General features: G+C 48.0%; 1 protein-coding gene across 1 annotated transcript in view; it reads left to right on the top strand.

Moving 5' to 3' along the window:
- The first annotated feature begins 4,735 nt into the window (after positions 1–4,735).
- hs3st3l (heparan sulfate (glucosamine) 3-O-sulfotransferase 3-like) overlaps positions 4,736–14,851 on the top strand; it is a 143,088-nt gene continuing 132,972 nt past the window's right edge. Inside the window, exon 1 of the mRNA XM_041217131.1 lies at positions 4,736–5,478. Coding sequence (XP_041073065.1) covers positions 4,946–5,478 — 533 coding nt within the window. The 5' untranslated portion in view covers positions 4,736–4,945. The remainder of the gene's footprint in view (positions 5,479–14,851) is intronic.

Here is a 14,851-nt window from a genome sequence, read left to right as displayed (position 1 = left end):
TCGGTAGACCAAGGGTCAGCTTCGGTGACATCCCTGAAGCAGTTCGTCGCAGAACTCTTCAACCTTTTGGAGAATTAGCTCTTCCTAAGAAGATGAGGTAGCCACCTATTGCCCATGGCTGTCAAGGTGGTCAATGCCCTCAATTTCTTTGCTTCCGGGTCTTTCCAGGGCTCAGCTGCTGACATAGGTGGAGATGGTGGGGTAGTGGCAATATCACTAGGCTATAATCCAGTGGCCCAGGCTAATGCTTTGGGGACATGCATTCAAATTTCATCATGGCAGTTCATGGAATTTAAGTTCAATTAATAAACTTGGAATTGAAAACTAGTCTCAGTAATGGTGAAACTATCATTGATTATCATTAAAAACCCATCTGGTTCGTTACTGCACTTTAGGGAAGGAAATCTGTCATCCTTAGCTGATCTGACCTACAAGTGATTCCAAAAGAAATGACTCTTAGCTGCCCTCTGAAATGGCCTAGCAGGCCAATCAGTTCAAAGGCAATAGGGCTGAGCAACAAATGCTGGCCTTGCCAATGACACCCAATCCCATGAAAGAATAAAGGAAAAAACTTTTAAGATCTTACAATCTGCAGCCTACAACTGCAACAGCCAAGTTAGAGAGGGCCTCCAGCTGCCCAACTTTGAGATAGATGAGACCAGCCAAAGTCAAAGGGCTAAAAGCAAAATACTGCAGATGCTAGAAATCTGAAACAAAAACAGAAAATGCTAGAAAAACTCAGCAGGTCTAACAGCATCTGTGGATGGAAAAGCAGAGTTAATGTTTCGAGTCCATATGACTCTTCTCCAGAGCTCTGAAGAAGAGTCATACGGACTCAAAGCCAAAGGGCTATTGGCTTTGCTTCCCCTGCAGGATTTCCACAGGTCCAGGAGGTTGTTGACTGCATCCATGTGGCAGTCCAGGCACTGTCAGAACAACCAGGTGTATTTGTCAACCGGAAAGGATTATACTCATCTAATGTGCATCTGGTGCGTGAAAACCTCAAGCGAGTAATGCAAGTGTCCAGGGAGTGGCCATGACTCATTCATCCTTTGCCTGTCTCAAATTCTGCAGCTCTTCTAGACAGCATCAGCGGTTAGCACCTGAGGAATAAGGGGTAAGTAGTTATTTGGTAATGCAGAACTTGACTATTGCTGAAACAAGAGACATGTTGAAGCTTTTTGTCTTGCACTCACCAGGATACATCGCAAGAATATCAATATAAGGGGAAAACAACAATTTATACTGTATGCTAGTGTCCTGATGGGTGCAAGAAGAAAAGCTTTGACATGTCTCTTTTTTCAGCTATACTCAATAAGAGGTAAGCATTTAAGATCTGGCTGATGACCCCTAGAGGAACATCCCCCAACACTCCCGACAACAGAGTAACAGGAGAGATAAAACAGAAGCCACCTTACCTTCAGGGCCACAGTAGAGCAAGCTCAAAATGAGGGTCCACTGCCTTGATTAATCAATATGCCCCAGCAAGGATCACTTGGGTAGAAGTGTGTCCAGTGTCCTACACAAGATGGCACTACAGAGAGTACTGGAGTTGTTGCCAGAGGGTGTGGCATCCAGGATCCTTGAAGGGGGTGAAGGAGCATTCCAACGTGCTGTTGGTGTCTGCAGCCATAGCCCGGCCTGTGAGAGAAACCAGCAACGTCCTCATTCAGACATGCTTCATTTGAGAAGCGTGTTTGCAGCATTGAAATCATCCTATCACTGTCACAATAGCATTATAATAAGCACCTAATTGATTTCCTTTGTGCAACTAAGACTTTTCCTCTTTCTCTTTCTTCTATCTGGTGCTACCCCTGTGGCTTCAGCAGAGCTGCAGGCAGCTGTTTGCCCCCCTGCTCTGACACATGAGCTGCAAGTGATGGACATTCTCTGGGTTTTGGAGCCTGTGAGGGCCCCGCAAAAGCCCCGCAGGCTCCACCTGCACCTGTCGAATGGTAGACTCAGCTGTGGGGGCAGCTGGCAACATGGCTGAGTGGGAGAGAGCAATGGCTGTTTTGAGGAGAGCCCCTCACCCCCCATGTGGCTGTATGTTGTGTTTGATGTTATGTAAACGAGCAGCGTGAGGACTCAGGCTACTGGTACAGGCCAGCTTGCACTTAGTGACCTGCCACATCTGATTCTCCATGAGGTTTGTCGCTCTTTCAATGGAGGCGGTCATTGGTGCAAATGCCTGGGGCATCATGGCACTCATGGTGGAGATGGACTCTGCCATTTTTCTGTGTAAGGGCATGTATTGCCTCTGGAAATTCTGACATGCCCTCACATTTCCCTTTGTTATCCCACACAAGACATACCCCGACCACAGACACCCCCATTAAAGGCTCAACATGTACTCCCCTATCTAACTGAGAAGCTGGGTGCAATAAGGTGTGTGTGCCTGCGCAGGTGGAGGAGTCATGTGACGGTGCATCCTCGGAATGCTGGTGCTCCTCTGAGGTCACTGCAAGCTCATTCCTCATCCCCTGCACCTACTCCGCCAATGCACCTATGGGGGATGAAAGATGTGAGTTTGTGCTGAATCTAGGTGAAGTAGTTCCATGTTGGCATGGTGCAGATCACCACATTTATGGATTGTTGACATCGATTCAACTTGCGTGCCAACTGGCAGTGAGATGCCCAATGCTGTCACCATGCCCCTGGGCCACCCACATCTCTCCAAAGGCAATGGCCTGTGCCTGGCCAATCCCCAGGGCGCTCTCCACCCGCAAGGTCAGGTCATGGCTGCAGTTTCCCTCAGCCTTTCCCGGGAGTTGTGGGCTCCCCTCTCCTGTAATGAAGAAAGGTGGAGAGTTAGGAATGTGAGGAGTTAACTGATTGCTGCAGATGGAGGGTAGACGTTTGAAGACTGTGATGACAGCAAGAGGGCAAGAGATCGCAGGCGAAAGAAAAGACAGAAAGAATGATTTGCATTTATATGGTGCTTTTCACAACCACTGGATGTCTCAAACTGCTTTACAGCCAAAGAAGTGTGGTCACTGTTGTAAAATAAGAAACGGCAGCTAATTTACATATGGCAAACTCCCACAAACAGAAATCAAAAGTAGAATATTGCAGTTGCTGGAAATTGGAAATAAAAACAGAAAATGCTGGAACTACTCAGCAGGTCTGGCAGCATCTGAGGAGAGAGGCAGAGCTGGAAGAACAATCCTTTTCAAGCGATAATGACCAGATAAGCTCTTTTTGGGGTGTTGATTGAGGGATTGATGTTAATCAGGACACCAGGGATAACTCCCCTACTCTTTCTCGAAATAGTGGCGTGAAATCTTTTACATCCACCTGAGCAGGCAGCTGGGGCCCAGATTAAGCAAAAGACAGCACTTCTGATAGTGTAGTGCTCTCTCAGTACTGCAATGGAGTGGTCAGCCTTGATATTTGTGCTCAAGCCCTGGAGTGGGACTTGAACCCAAAATCTTGTGGTTTAGAGGCACATGTGCTACTAACTGAGCCATCACTGACATCCAAGTATGTGCGTGTGTGAGTATTGTCTGTTGAGATGGGGATTTGAGGGGGCAGCTGGAGAGAAAGGAACACATGTTACACCAATGTGTGGAAGGGTGCTGTGCAGAAGACTGCTCAGCTGGTGAGACTTTGATGTTTGCCAGCTGAGAAACTCAAGTTACTAGGGTCATTGAATCTTTTTAGGCACTGGATCTAGATCCTGGGCACCACGTCTGGGCACTGCACCCAGACACCACATCAGTGCACCACACCAGGGCACTGTACCTGGGCACCACATTTGGGCACCACATCAGTGCACCACACCTGGGCACTGTACCTGGTCACATCAGTGCACCACACCTGGGCACTGTACTTGGGCACCACACTTGGGCACATCAGTGCACCACACCTGGGCACTGTACCTGGGCACATCAGTGCACAATATCCGGGCACCGCACTCATGCTAATCATCTTCGCAACTTGAAACCAGGCCTGCTTAGTGAGGGTGGTTGGCCCCTATTTTTCTCCGACCCCTCACTGCTTGAATCATGACCTCCAGGGATGAGTCCCCAGGCTCGCCATTCATTTCGCAGCTGTTCCCTCACTCACAGTGGACCTATCCCCCCCAAACACTGCTGCTTCTGCGAAGTCTGTTGGCGGCCCTTTAAATAGAGATCCTTCATTAAGGTTTCAGGTCGAGGCGTTCTAATGAAAGGTTATCAAGCTGAAAAGTTAACTCTGGTTCTCTTCTCTCAGACTCGCTGAGTATTTGCAGCATTTTTATTTTCTTTCAGATTTCCAGTCGCAGTGCCAATAAAACACTTTTCGTCATCTCACTTTCTCATCACATGACAGAAAGTTTTCCTGAAAATGTAGTTTGTTAAGACTCAAGACTCAAGTTATTTAATTACTATCAGTGACTGATAAGCTTCTGTTGGTCACCCTTATTTAAATGTTGAGAGCCAATCACCTTGCCCCCGCCACAGAAACAAACACATCTCAATTCCCAGCCTCGTCTCTCAAAGTAATTAACATGATGCAAAAGTTAGCCCCGCCTTTTCGAAGTCCCATCCAATTAAGAACCGCTTAATTTAAATAACCGCGCCTGCAGCGCTGCCTGCTCCAATGGAAATGGCTCGTGTTACCAGTCTATCTGGGTTGGAGCTTGTTTGACTTCTATGAATGAATGAGTGAATGAAAAGTGCCTGGAGCCAGTTCTGTGAGCAGGAGGGGAGGCGGGAGAGAGGGCGAGCTGGAATTAAATGCAGCCAGCAGCCTGTCAGAGCTGCAATAGAGACTGGGGCTTTAAAGCCCAACAGCAAGCAAAAGGGGTGAGAGAAAAGTTGTGGGTTGATGGTTTCGAAGATCGTTTGAAGAGTTTGCAGAGCAACAGAAGATGGAATGATGCTGTTTGGTGTTCGGAGCAGTAAGGATGAAGGGGCATTAATGCCAGTAGGATGGGTGAAAATGGGCATCGTTCTGAGGAATGGCATGTAGGACCTTCCACCAAGTCAGCCTGTTCACTGGGAGCCTCCTGCACAAACTGCTGGCCATGTTCTCCCTCTTCACCCTCTCGCTGTTCTGCTTCTATTTCCTGACCGGCTGCTGTGACTCCATCCCGCCGGGGGGCAGGAGTCAGGAGCTGGGCTTGAGGCGGCAAATCCAGGCGGAAGGGCGGCCGAGGAGGCTGAGCACCGTGCCGCCCAGCGACGAGGAGCCCTCGTCCGGATCCTACACCCCAGCCAGCCCGGACGGGGCTGAGCCGCAGCAGGGCAGCGGAGCTCCGGAGGCGGCGGGACGCTCTCCCCCAGACCGGGCAGCGGCCAACGGGACGGCCAAAGCGGGCAGCCGCTGGTGGTGCGCTCTGCGCCGGCTGCCCGAGGCTCTCATCATCGGCGTGAAGAAGGGAGGGACACGGGCTCTGCTCGAGTTCATGCGACTGCACCCGGCAGTCAGGGCGCTGGGAGCAGAGCCGCATTTTTTCGACAGACACTACGGGAAAGGGCTCCAGTGGTACAGGTGAGAGAGACTTCAGCTGTATCTCAGTAACTCTCCACAGTGCAACTCCTGGAGAGCGGAGACGACAAGCAACGTGTGAGAGAAGACCTGACAGGATCAGCATGACCAATCTCCACAAGAGCAGAGACCCAGATACCACCACCACCCCCCCCCCCCCAAGCCACCTACAAGAGTAGAGACCCAGATACCACCCCCCCATCCACCTACAAAAGTAGAGACCCAGATACCCCCTCATCCACCCCACACACAAGAGCAGAGACCCAGATACCCCCTCATCCACCCCACACACAAGAGCAGAGACCCAGATACTCCCCCCCCCCCCCCCGCCAACAAGAGCAGGGGCCCAGATAGCACCTCCCCCCCCCCCCCGACACCCGCAAGAGCGGGACCCAGACACCAACCCAAACCCACTCCCACCCCCAGGGCACCCACAAGAGTAAGGAACCAGGTACCCCTTCCCCCAGCCACCTACAAGACCAGAGACCCAGATACCCCCACCCACCCAGCCACCTACAAGAGCAGAGACTCAGATAACCGCCCCCCACCTCCTCCAGCCACCTACAAGACCAGAGACCCAGATACCCCCACCCCCCAGCCACCTACAAGAGCTGAGACCCAGATACCACCCCCCCCCCCCCCAAGCCACCTATAAGACCAGAGACTCAGATAACCAACCCCCCCCCCCACCCCGCCTCCGGCCACCTACAAGACCAGAGACCCAGATACCACCACCCCCCCAGGCCACCCACAAGAGCAGTGGCCCAAGATACCCCTCCTACTCACCCACATGGGCAGAGACCCAGATAAACCCATTCCCACCCACCCAGCCCACCAAACAAATGCAGGGACCCAGATCCTGCCAGAGCGGGGTCCCAGCTTTGCAGTACAGATACATCGCCCTGCAAACTGTCAGCAAGCGAGTAAACTGCCCCAAACAGAAACACACACTCTACATCCTTCATATTGACCTGAGTTCGGAAAGAGCTGGGTTAAGTGTCAGTTTTGGAGATGGGTCGCTATTTATGGCAAAAGTCTACACAGGCTATTAATCTGATGCAGCTATGGCCCACATACAGTATAGATATATAATGTATCTGTTTGCAGCCTAACAACCCAATTTATAGTCATTATCTGTGGTCATTTGTCCCTGTTTATCTATTTATCATATTGCATTATTACCTAGTGCTGTAAATTGTAAATTAATCTGTAAGTATTGCTGTACAATCACTTACACTACAATCGATCTCCCTGAATACTGATATCTATATCTTTTTCCTATAGCTATCTACCTATCTCGTAATCTCCCTATAAATCTCTCTCTTCAACTACCTACGAAACTCGTTATTTTTTGTATCGTTTTGCTATTTATCTCGAACCATTCACTCCATCTAGTGAACTCTGCACTGTTCATCTGCCGACTCAGTGTGACTTTCATGCACGTCTCTCCTCGCCATGGATTGAGTACAACCGTGTGATCTGCCACCCTGTCCTTGCTGATCCGTTCAAACCGACCACCCCCCGATTCACACTGAACCCTCTGCTGGGGTATCACCGCCTCTCGCTCTGTCCTCTCCAATGCTCGAGAAATCAGGGAAGCGAAGCAGATCGAGAAATGGGATGGTGGGGTGGGGGGGGGGGGGGGGGGGGGTGGTGGAGTGTGCTTTGAAATTGTTGCCTATATCTTCTCCGCTATAAGGCTGTAGGGATACTCATCCCATGCAAATACTATCGAATTGACTCGTCCCGTGCAGGAGTTTAGGGGGTTTACTTCTTCATGGAATCTCGCGAGCAAAGAAACAGACCGTTCGGCCTATCTGCTGTATTCTGGTGTTTAAACTCTCCTCTAGCTCTTATCTTACCCCCATCCCTCTCTTTACTACTGGTCTGTATCAAGCTTAGGCGGGTATCAACAATGCAGCCGGATCCACATTCAAACCACGCCTCCCTCTCTCCCTCCTCCTCCCCCTCCCTCCCTCCTCATTCTCCCTCCCCCTCCCTCCCTCATCCCTCCTCCCCCTCCCTCCCCCTCCCTCCCCCTCCCTCCCCCTCCCCCTCCCTCCCCCTCCCTCCCCCTCCCTCCCCCTCCCTCCCTCTCCCTCCCTCATCCTCCCTCCCCTTCTCTCCCTCATCCTCCCTCCCCTTCTCTCCCTCATCTTCCACCCCCTCCCTCCCTCCCTCCTTCCCTCATCCTCCCTCCCCCTCCCTCCCTCATCTGCCATCCCCTCCCTCCTTCATCCTCCCTCCCCTTCTCTCCCTCATCCTCCCACCCCCTCCCTCCCTCCCTCATCCTCCCTCCCTCATCCTCCCTCCCTCATCCTCCCTCCCTCATCCTCCCTCCCTCATCCTCCCTCCCTCATCCTCCCTCATCCTCCCTCCCTCATCCTCCCTCCCTCATCCTCCCTCCCTCATCCTCCCTCCCTCTCCCTCCCCTCATCCTCCCTCCCTCATCCTCCCTCCCTCATCCTCCCTCCCTCATCCTCCCTCCCTCATCCTCCCTCCCTCATCCTCCCTCCCTCATCCTCCCTCATCCTCCCTCCCTCATCCTCCCTCATCCTCCCTCCCTCCCCTCATCCTCCCTCCCCCTCATCCTCCCTCCCCCTCATCCTCCCTCCCCCTCATCCTCCCTCCCCCTCATCCTCCCTCCCTCCTTCCTCCCTCCCTCCTTCCTCCCTCCCTCCCTCATCATCCCTCCCTCCCTCATCATCCCTCCCTCCCTCATCATCCCTCCCTCCCCCTCCCTCCTCCTCCCTCCCTCCTCCTCCCTCCCTCCCTAATCCTCCCTCCCTAATCCTCCCTCCCTAATCCTCCCTCCCTAATCCTCCCTCCCTCATCCTCCCCCCTCATCCTCCCTCCCCCCTCCTCTCCCCATCCACCCTCTCCCATCCCCACCTCCCCCTCTCCCTCCTCCCCCTCTCCCTCCTCCTCTCCCCCTCTCCCTCCTCCTCTCCCCCCTCCTCTGGTGGTGTTGGGACCTTAGTCGGGCACAATTCTGAACGAGGGTGCGGCCAATCTCACCTATAATGTAACACCTAGAAAGGGTCCAAGGTCTGTCATGCGAACGTGCTGCAAAGGTTCAGAACGGACAGCTCAGCTTTGGCCTGTGTTACCAAGCTTGGTCAATCCTCATTGTGAGCTCATTTCGTCTTTAACCGAGTTAAAAGCGAGTTCTCTTCAATTCTCAAATCGCGAATGTATAAATAGTGCGGGTCTGCCTCACATTCAATCCAGTCTAGTACCTGTTACCGTTCAGTGTTTTTGAACGGGAACCGCCGACAAAGCAGAATTGGCTGGGCTGTTAAATCTGAATGTAGGGGACGGGAGAGCCGGAAACAAGGTTAATTTTCATTGACGTCCCCTTTGTGCTTCGGGTCGTCATTTCTGATCAGAACTGAATGGTAATATTATGGGATGCAATAAACTGCCAATTGCAATTCATCATCTTAAAATCGCAATGGGCTTTTTTTTAAAGATTCACCCGATTGTCCACGAATATGAGACCGAAAATTCTGACAGGAGTTAGGTTGTCTGCAGTTTGAATCTGTATTTTATTGACTAGCTAACACACAGGGCTGGGGAGTTTCACTGGGAGCAAGCTGGAGATGCTGTATTTATATCAAGCACCGTGCATTAGTTGCTATTAAGTCTACCCCCCGCCCCCGGTCTATTTGTATCCCTGTTCAAGGAAAGTGCTACATAAATATTTGAAGAGAGACCATCGCCTCTTGTTACATGTTAATGGCTTCTACACACACACATACAAAATGCAGATGTAATATTATCATCTGCAAGTGCATGTCATTGAAAGTAGCTGCAGTGGATTTATTGGGAGGGAAGGTCCCCGCACTGTCTTATAGCTTAAGTTGTGAAGGTAAAACTGAATCTTTTAAAAGATTTCGCTGCTTCATTCACAACTTTAAAGCAGTCACGTTGGCGCCACCCCGCGGTGTCTCCTGTTCTCAATTGAGCCTCTCAGCTTCGAGCAGACTGGGATTCCTGACCCCAGTTTATTTTTCAATATGAGGCAAGTAAGTCTTTTTTTAAAAAAATCTTTAAATAAAGAACTGTTTAAATATTCTCAAGGACCGTATATTAGTAAAGTGCAAAAGTATTTAATCAGTCCCATGCAAATGCAACAGCCCATCAAACTGCAAGGCAGCAGGGAAAGCCTAATGCGGGGAGAGAAAAAATTTAAATAAGGTTTGATTTGTTTGGCCTTTGACATATTGACTACCAGGGTAACATTTACATATACATTTCATTTCATCGTTGTTTTTGTTAATTGAAATTGTTTCCAATTTTTAAGGGTTAAGGACATCGAAGTTGTTTGAACTCTAATATTTTCAATCTTAAACATTTTAGGCACATTTCAAACCTGTCTTCAACATTCAGAAACCTCCCACTAATAATTGAGCATTACTCGGGCAGAAACAGGTTTGTTTGGAAGTAAAAATACAGTTATTTGCACCCACAATCCTGATAGGTGATGCCAATTTATTTACTTATTACCAATCTCTCTTACACATTGGCAAATTAGACACAGCAGTACTGTTATTGATGTAGAAAAGTTACATATTGCGATGCTTTTCAATTTCAAAGCTTCACAGTTTTGTACATTGACACTCAAAATCCAGCCCTGGGAGACTGAGTGGAGGATTTGGCTCATTGGGAGGGGAGGAGAGAAGTGCTGGGTGGGATGGTGGAAGGGTGATGAATCAGCAGGAGAGTTGCCCTGGGCCAGTTTTAGGCATCTCCTAGCAACCAGCCTACGAAGGAGGATTGGCAAAGGCCTGGGGAGCAGGTTTTTGGCACATTGCGGCTGTGCGTGATGAGGAATCAGTGGGCATGTGTCATGTCAGTAGTAGATGATTTTGTTGAGCATTGTAGTGCCATATGTCATTCACAGAAGGGTAGTGAAACTCTTTGACACTTGGTGAAACAATGAGCAGTTAATTCTGGCGAAGTCATGTGCCCAGTATACATTAGAATAGAATGATTAAAAAGGTGGAGCGGTGTGGGGAAAAGACTTTCTTCATGTTTGAGACCTGGTTTGAATCTTTGGTCAGACTGGTCAGGTGAAAGAATGACTTTTCTTTCAGCTGCAGTGTAATGTGCTTGACCAACCTCAGCCCACTTCCCAATGGTCTCACGTCCGTAGTATAGAGCTGCTCTCAATATAATACAAAGGAAGGGTTTAAAAAACATAATTGTGACTTGGTATATGCTGCAAAGGAAGACTGAAAATTTGAGCAATTCCAGTTGGCCATTTGTGGAATTTTTATCCCTTTAACTTGGCAGTACCAGTCAAAGGCCAACAGCATAGTCGTCTTAGCAATCTTCCTTCTTCTGCAGTTCTTTGGGATTGAGGATGACTTGCTCCCATTCCGGTTCGATGGGTTCTGAGATGGTTGAATAGTTCAGTACATGATCTGCAGATCCTGCCACCTATGGGACAGGTGATGTTTGAAGGGTTGAACTGATGGTTTGTTTGGACGTTTTTATGTTTTCTCCGACTCCTCAACTTTGCCTCTTTAGGTCCCCGACAAAGTCTCTTGATATATTCAGTGCCTTGCTGAATAAGCCTTCTCCAATTTGGTCGATCACAAGCCAGAGTCTCCCATTTGCCTGTGGTTATGCTTGACATGTAAATTAAGAAATGGAAGGGAGGGAGGAACTCAGGAAACTATAGTCACCAGAGAAGTGGTAATGAGCAAATTATTGGAGCCGTGGGCGGAAAAATCCCTGGGTCCTGATGGACTTCATCATAGGGCCTTGAAAGAAGTAGCAAGTAAAATAGTTGAAGCTTTATTTTTAACTTTCCAAAATTCCCTAGATTCAGGGAAGGTTCCATTAGATTGGAAAATAGTGAATGTAACACCTTTAATCAAAAAGGGAGGGAGACAGAAAGCAGGAAGCTACAGGCCAATTAGCTTAACATCTGTCATAGGGACAATGTTGAAAGCTGTTATTAAAGATGTTGCAGCAGGGCACTTAGAAAAGTTTAAGGTGATCAGGTAGGGTCAACATGTTTTTGTGAAAGGGAAATCATGTGTAGCCAATTTATTGGAGCTCTTTGAAGGAGTCACATGTGCTGTGGGTAAAGGGGAACCGGTGGATGTACTGTACTTAGATTTCCAGAAGGCATTTGATAAAGTGCCACATCAAAGGTTACTGCTGAAAATAACAGCTCATGGTGTAGGGGGTAACATATTGGCATGGATAGAAGGTTGCTGTCTAATAGGAAGCAGAGAGTAGGCATAAATAGGTCTTTTTCTGTTTGGTGGGAAGTAACGAGTGGTGTGCCACAGGGATCAGTGCTGGGGCCTCAACTTTTTACAATTAAGATAAATGACTTGGATGAAGGGACAGATGGTATGGTTGGTAAATTTGCTTACAACACAAAGATAGGTAGGAAAGTAAGTTGTGAAGAGGACGTTGTTAGGTTGAGTGAATTGGCAAAGATCCGGCGAATGCAGTATAATGTGCGCAAGTGTGAAATTGTCCATTTTGGCAAAGACAATAAAAAAGAAGCATGTTACTTAAATGGTGAGAGATTGCAGAGCTCTGAAATTGAGTAATCAGGCTGTCCTAGTGCACGAAACACAAAAGGCTAGTATGCAGGTACAGCAAGTAATTAGGAAAACTACCAGAATGTTATCATTTATTGCGAAGGGAATTGAGTACAAAAGTATGAGTTTATGCTTCAGCTGTACAGGGCACTGGTGAGATCACATCTAGAGTACTGTGTATAGTATTGGTCTCCTTATTTAAGGAACAAGGTGAATGCATTAGAAACAGTTCAGCGAAGGTTTACTAGGCTGATACCATGAATGGGTGGGTTGGACAGCGCTTGTGTTCATTGGAGTTTTGAAGAGTAAGAGGTGACTTGATTGAAACATTTAAGATTCTGAGGGGTGTTGACACTGTGGCTGTGGAGAGGATGTTTCCTCTTGTGGGGGATTAAAGAATTAGGGGTCACTGAAAAATAAGGGGTCGCTCATTTAAGGCAGAGAAGTTTTTTTGTGAAGTCATCGCAGGTGGTACTACTCTAGTGCTTTGAGATGTCTGCTGGAGATTGTCCAAGTCCCTCTGAAACATATAGGAGCACAGGGACCACTGCTTCATGTTAAACCATGACCTTAGTCTTGGGTTTGAGATCCTGGCCCTCAAATACTCTTTTCCTCAGTCAGCCGAAGGATGAGCTCGAACATTGGAGGTGATATGAATTTTGTCATCTGTGTCTGCATTCATCAAGAGGAGGCTCCCAAGATATGGATATTGGTCCACATTTTCCAGAATCTTGCCATTGGTCTTAATCATGGGGGTGGTGTTGGGGGCGGTGGTGTTTTGCTATGGGAGCTGGCTGGAAGAGGATCTTGGTTTTCAGGGTGTTTCATGAAAGGCCAGTTTTCTCATATGCTTCACAGAAAGGGTCAATAATGATCTGGAGCTCTGTTACTGAGTGAGTGCACACACACACAAGCATCACCTGCACAGCGAAGCTCAATGACTGAGGTTGGAGTGGTTTTGGTTTTGGGTTGAAGGCGGTATAGGCTGAACAGTTCCCTGTCAGTTCCGTAGATTACTTCCACACCTGTGAGGTGAGGTGCAGATTTGCAGCAAAGAATTTGGAGAAGAGGGTTGGTGCAATGACGCAGCCTTGTTTGACCCCAGTCTACACTGAAACTTAAAGCTAGGCCACTTAGGAGTAAAATCAGAAAGTACCTTTTTGCACAGAAGGTAGTAGAAATCTAGCACTTGCCCCCATCCTATCAACTCCCCAGTGTGGATGCTGGAAGTCAATTGGAGCTGAGATCAATTTTGTTAGTTAAAGGGTATTGAAGGATATGGAGCAGAGGTGGGTAAATGGTGTAGATCAGTCATGATCTAACTGGATGGCAAAGCAAGCTGGAGAGTCTGAGTGGTCCAATTCTGTTTCTAAGGCTTCTAAACGAGTGAAGACTCAAGACCTATGAGCCTGCATTTTCCCTGTGAGAATCCTTCCTCATCAAAAGCATCTGGCCTGGAATCTGTTCTTGTCACTCTGTGGGCTCAAAAGGCAACAAAGTGTTCACAAAGACCAATTCTGCAAATCGTGGGGGGATATCAGGTAACTGGAGACCAAAACTGGCAAAATAGGGGTGGAGTTAGTTACTGCACTGTCCTGCTACCTCTGGAACATAACGTTTAAGCCGCTCACAGCAGAAAATGTTCGGGTACGTGTCAAGCTTGGGTTGTCCAATGGTTTTGTTTGAAGACCAATACAAAAATGCATACAAACCTGATAAGTGTTAACCCACCACTATCTAGTTAACAGTCCAAAGTCAAATGAGTTTGGGCCATTTCAAATCATGACTATCCTTCTAATTTGACATGGCATTTCCAATCCGTTACAGAGTTCACTATTAAAAATAGCTAATACAAGAAATTGAAAGGCTCCAGTGCTGGGGCTAAGATACATTGTTGGGTTTGCATTAATTAGAGCAGTAGGGATGACATTTAAGCAATTTGATTACCCCCTTAAACCTGTTCCAACATTCAAGGAGATCATATCTGATCAGTGATCTAACTCCACCTTTTCCCTCTATAGCTTAATACCTTCGTTGGCAAAAATCAATGAACCCCAGATTTAAAATTAGCAATCGATCTAGCATCATCAACCTGAAACATTAACCCTGCTTCTCACCACAGATGCTGTTTAGCCTGCTAAGTATTTCCACCATTTTCTGTTTTTATTTCAGATTTGCAGCAACTGCAGTATTCAGCTTTTGTGTTGTTGTAGCATCACTTGCTGTTTGTAGAATAGAGCCCCAAGCTTCTACCACCCTATGTGTGTAGAAGTGTTTCCTAACTTCATTCCTGAAAGATATAGCTCTGTTCTTTGGACTCGTCCTAGACTCCTCAATTATCAGAAATAGTTTTACTCTATCTGCTGCATTCTGTTCCCCGTAATACCCTGAACATTTCAATCAAGTCACTTCTTAACCTTCTAAATTTCAGGGAATTCAACCCTAGTTTATGTAATGTCAACCCTTAATTTAATCCTTGGAGTCCAGGTATCATTCTGGTAAAGTGTTCGCCATGATTCCATTGGTAGCGCACTCATTCCTGAGCCACAAGGCTCTCAGTTCAAGTCCCACTCCAGGGCTTGAGCACAAAGATCAAGGCTGGCACTCCTGTATGGTACTGAGAGGGTACTGCACTGTTGGACGGGCTATCTTTCAGATGAGATGTTACACCAGATGACATTTAAGCAATTCGATCCCATCTGCCTGCTTGGTGGATGTAAAAGATCCCCTGGCGCCATTTCGAAGAAAAGCAGGAGAGTTATCCCTGGCATTTTGGCCACTATTTATCTCTCAATCCATAATACATA

This window comes from Carcharodon carcharias, chromosome 22, assembly GCF_017639515.1.
Source record: "Carcharodon carcharias isolate sCarCar2 chromosome 22, sCarCar2.pri, whole genome shotgun sequence".
NCBI classification, from domain to species: Eukaryota; Metazoa; Chordata; class Chondrichthyes; order Lamniformes; family Lamnidae; genus Carcharodon; species Carcharodon carcharias.
Note: the sequence above shows the minus strand (reverse complement) of the source record. Positions and strands in the feature narration are given on the sequence as shown.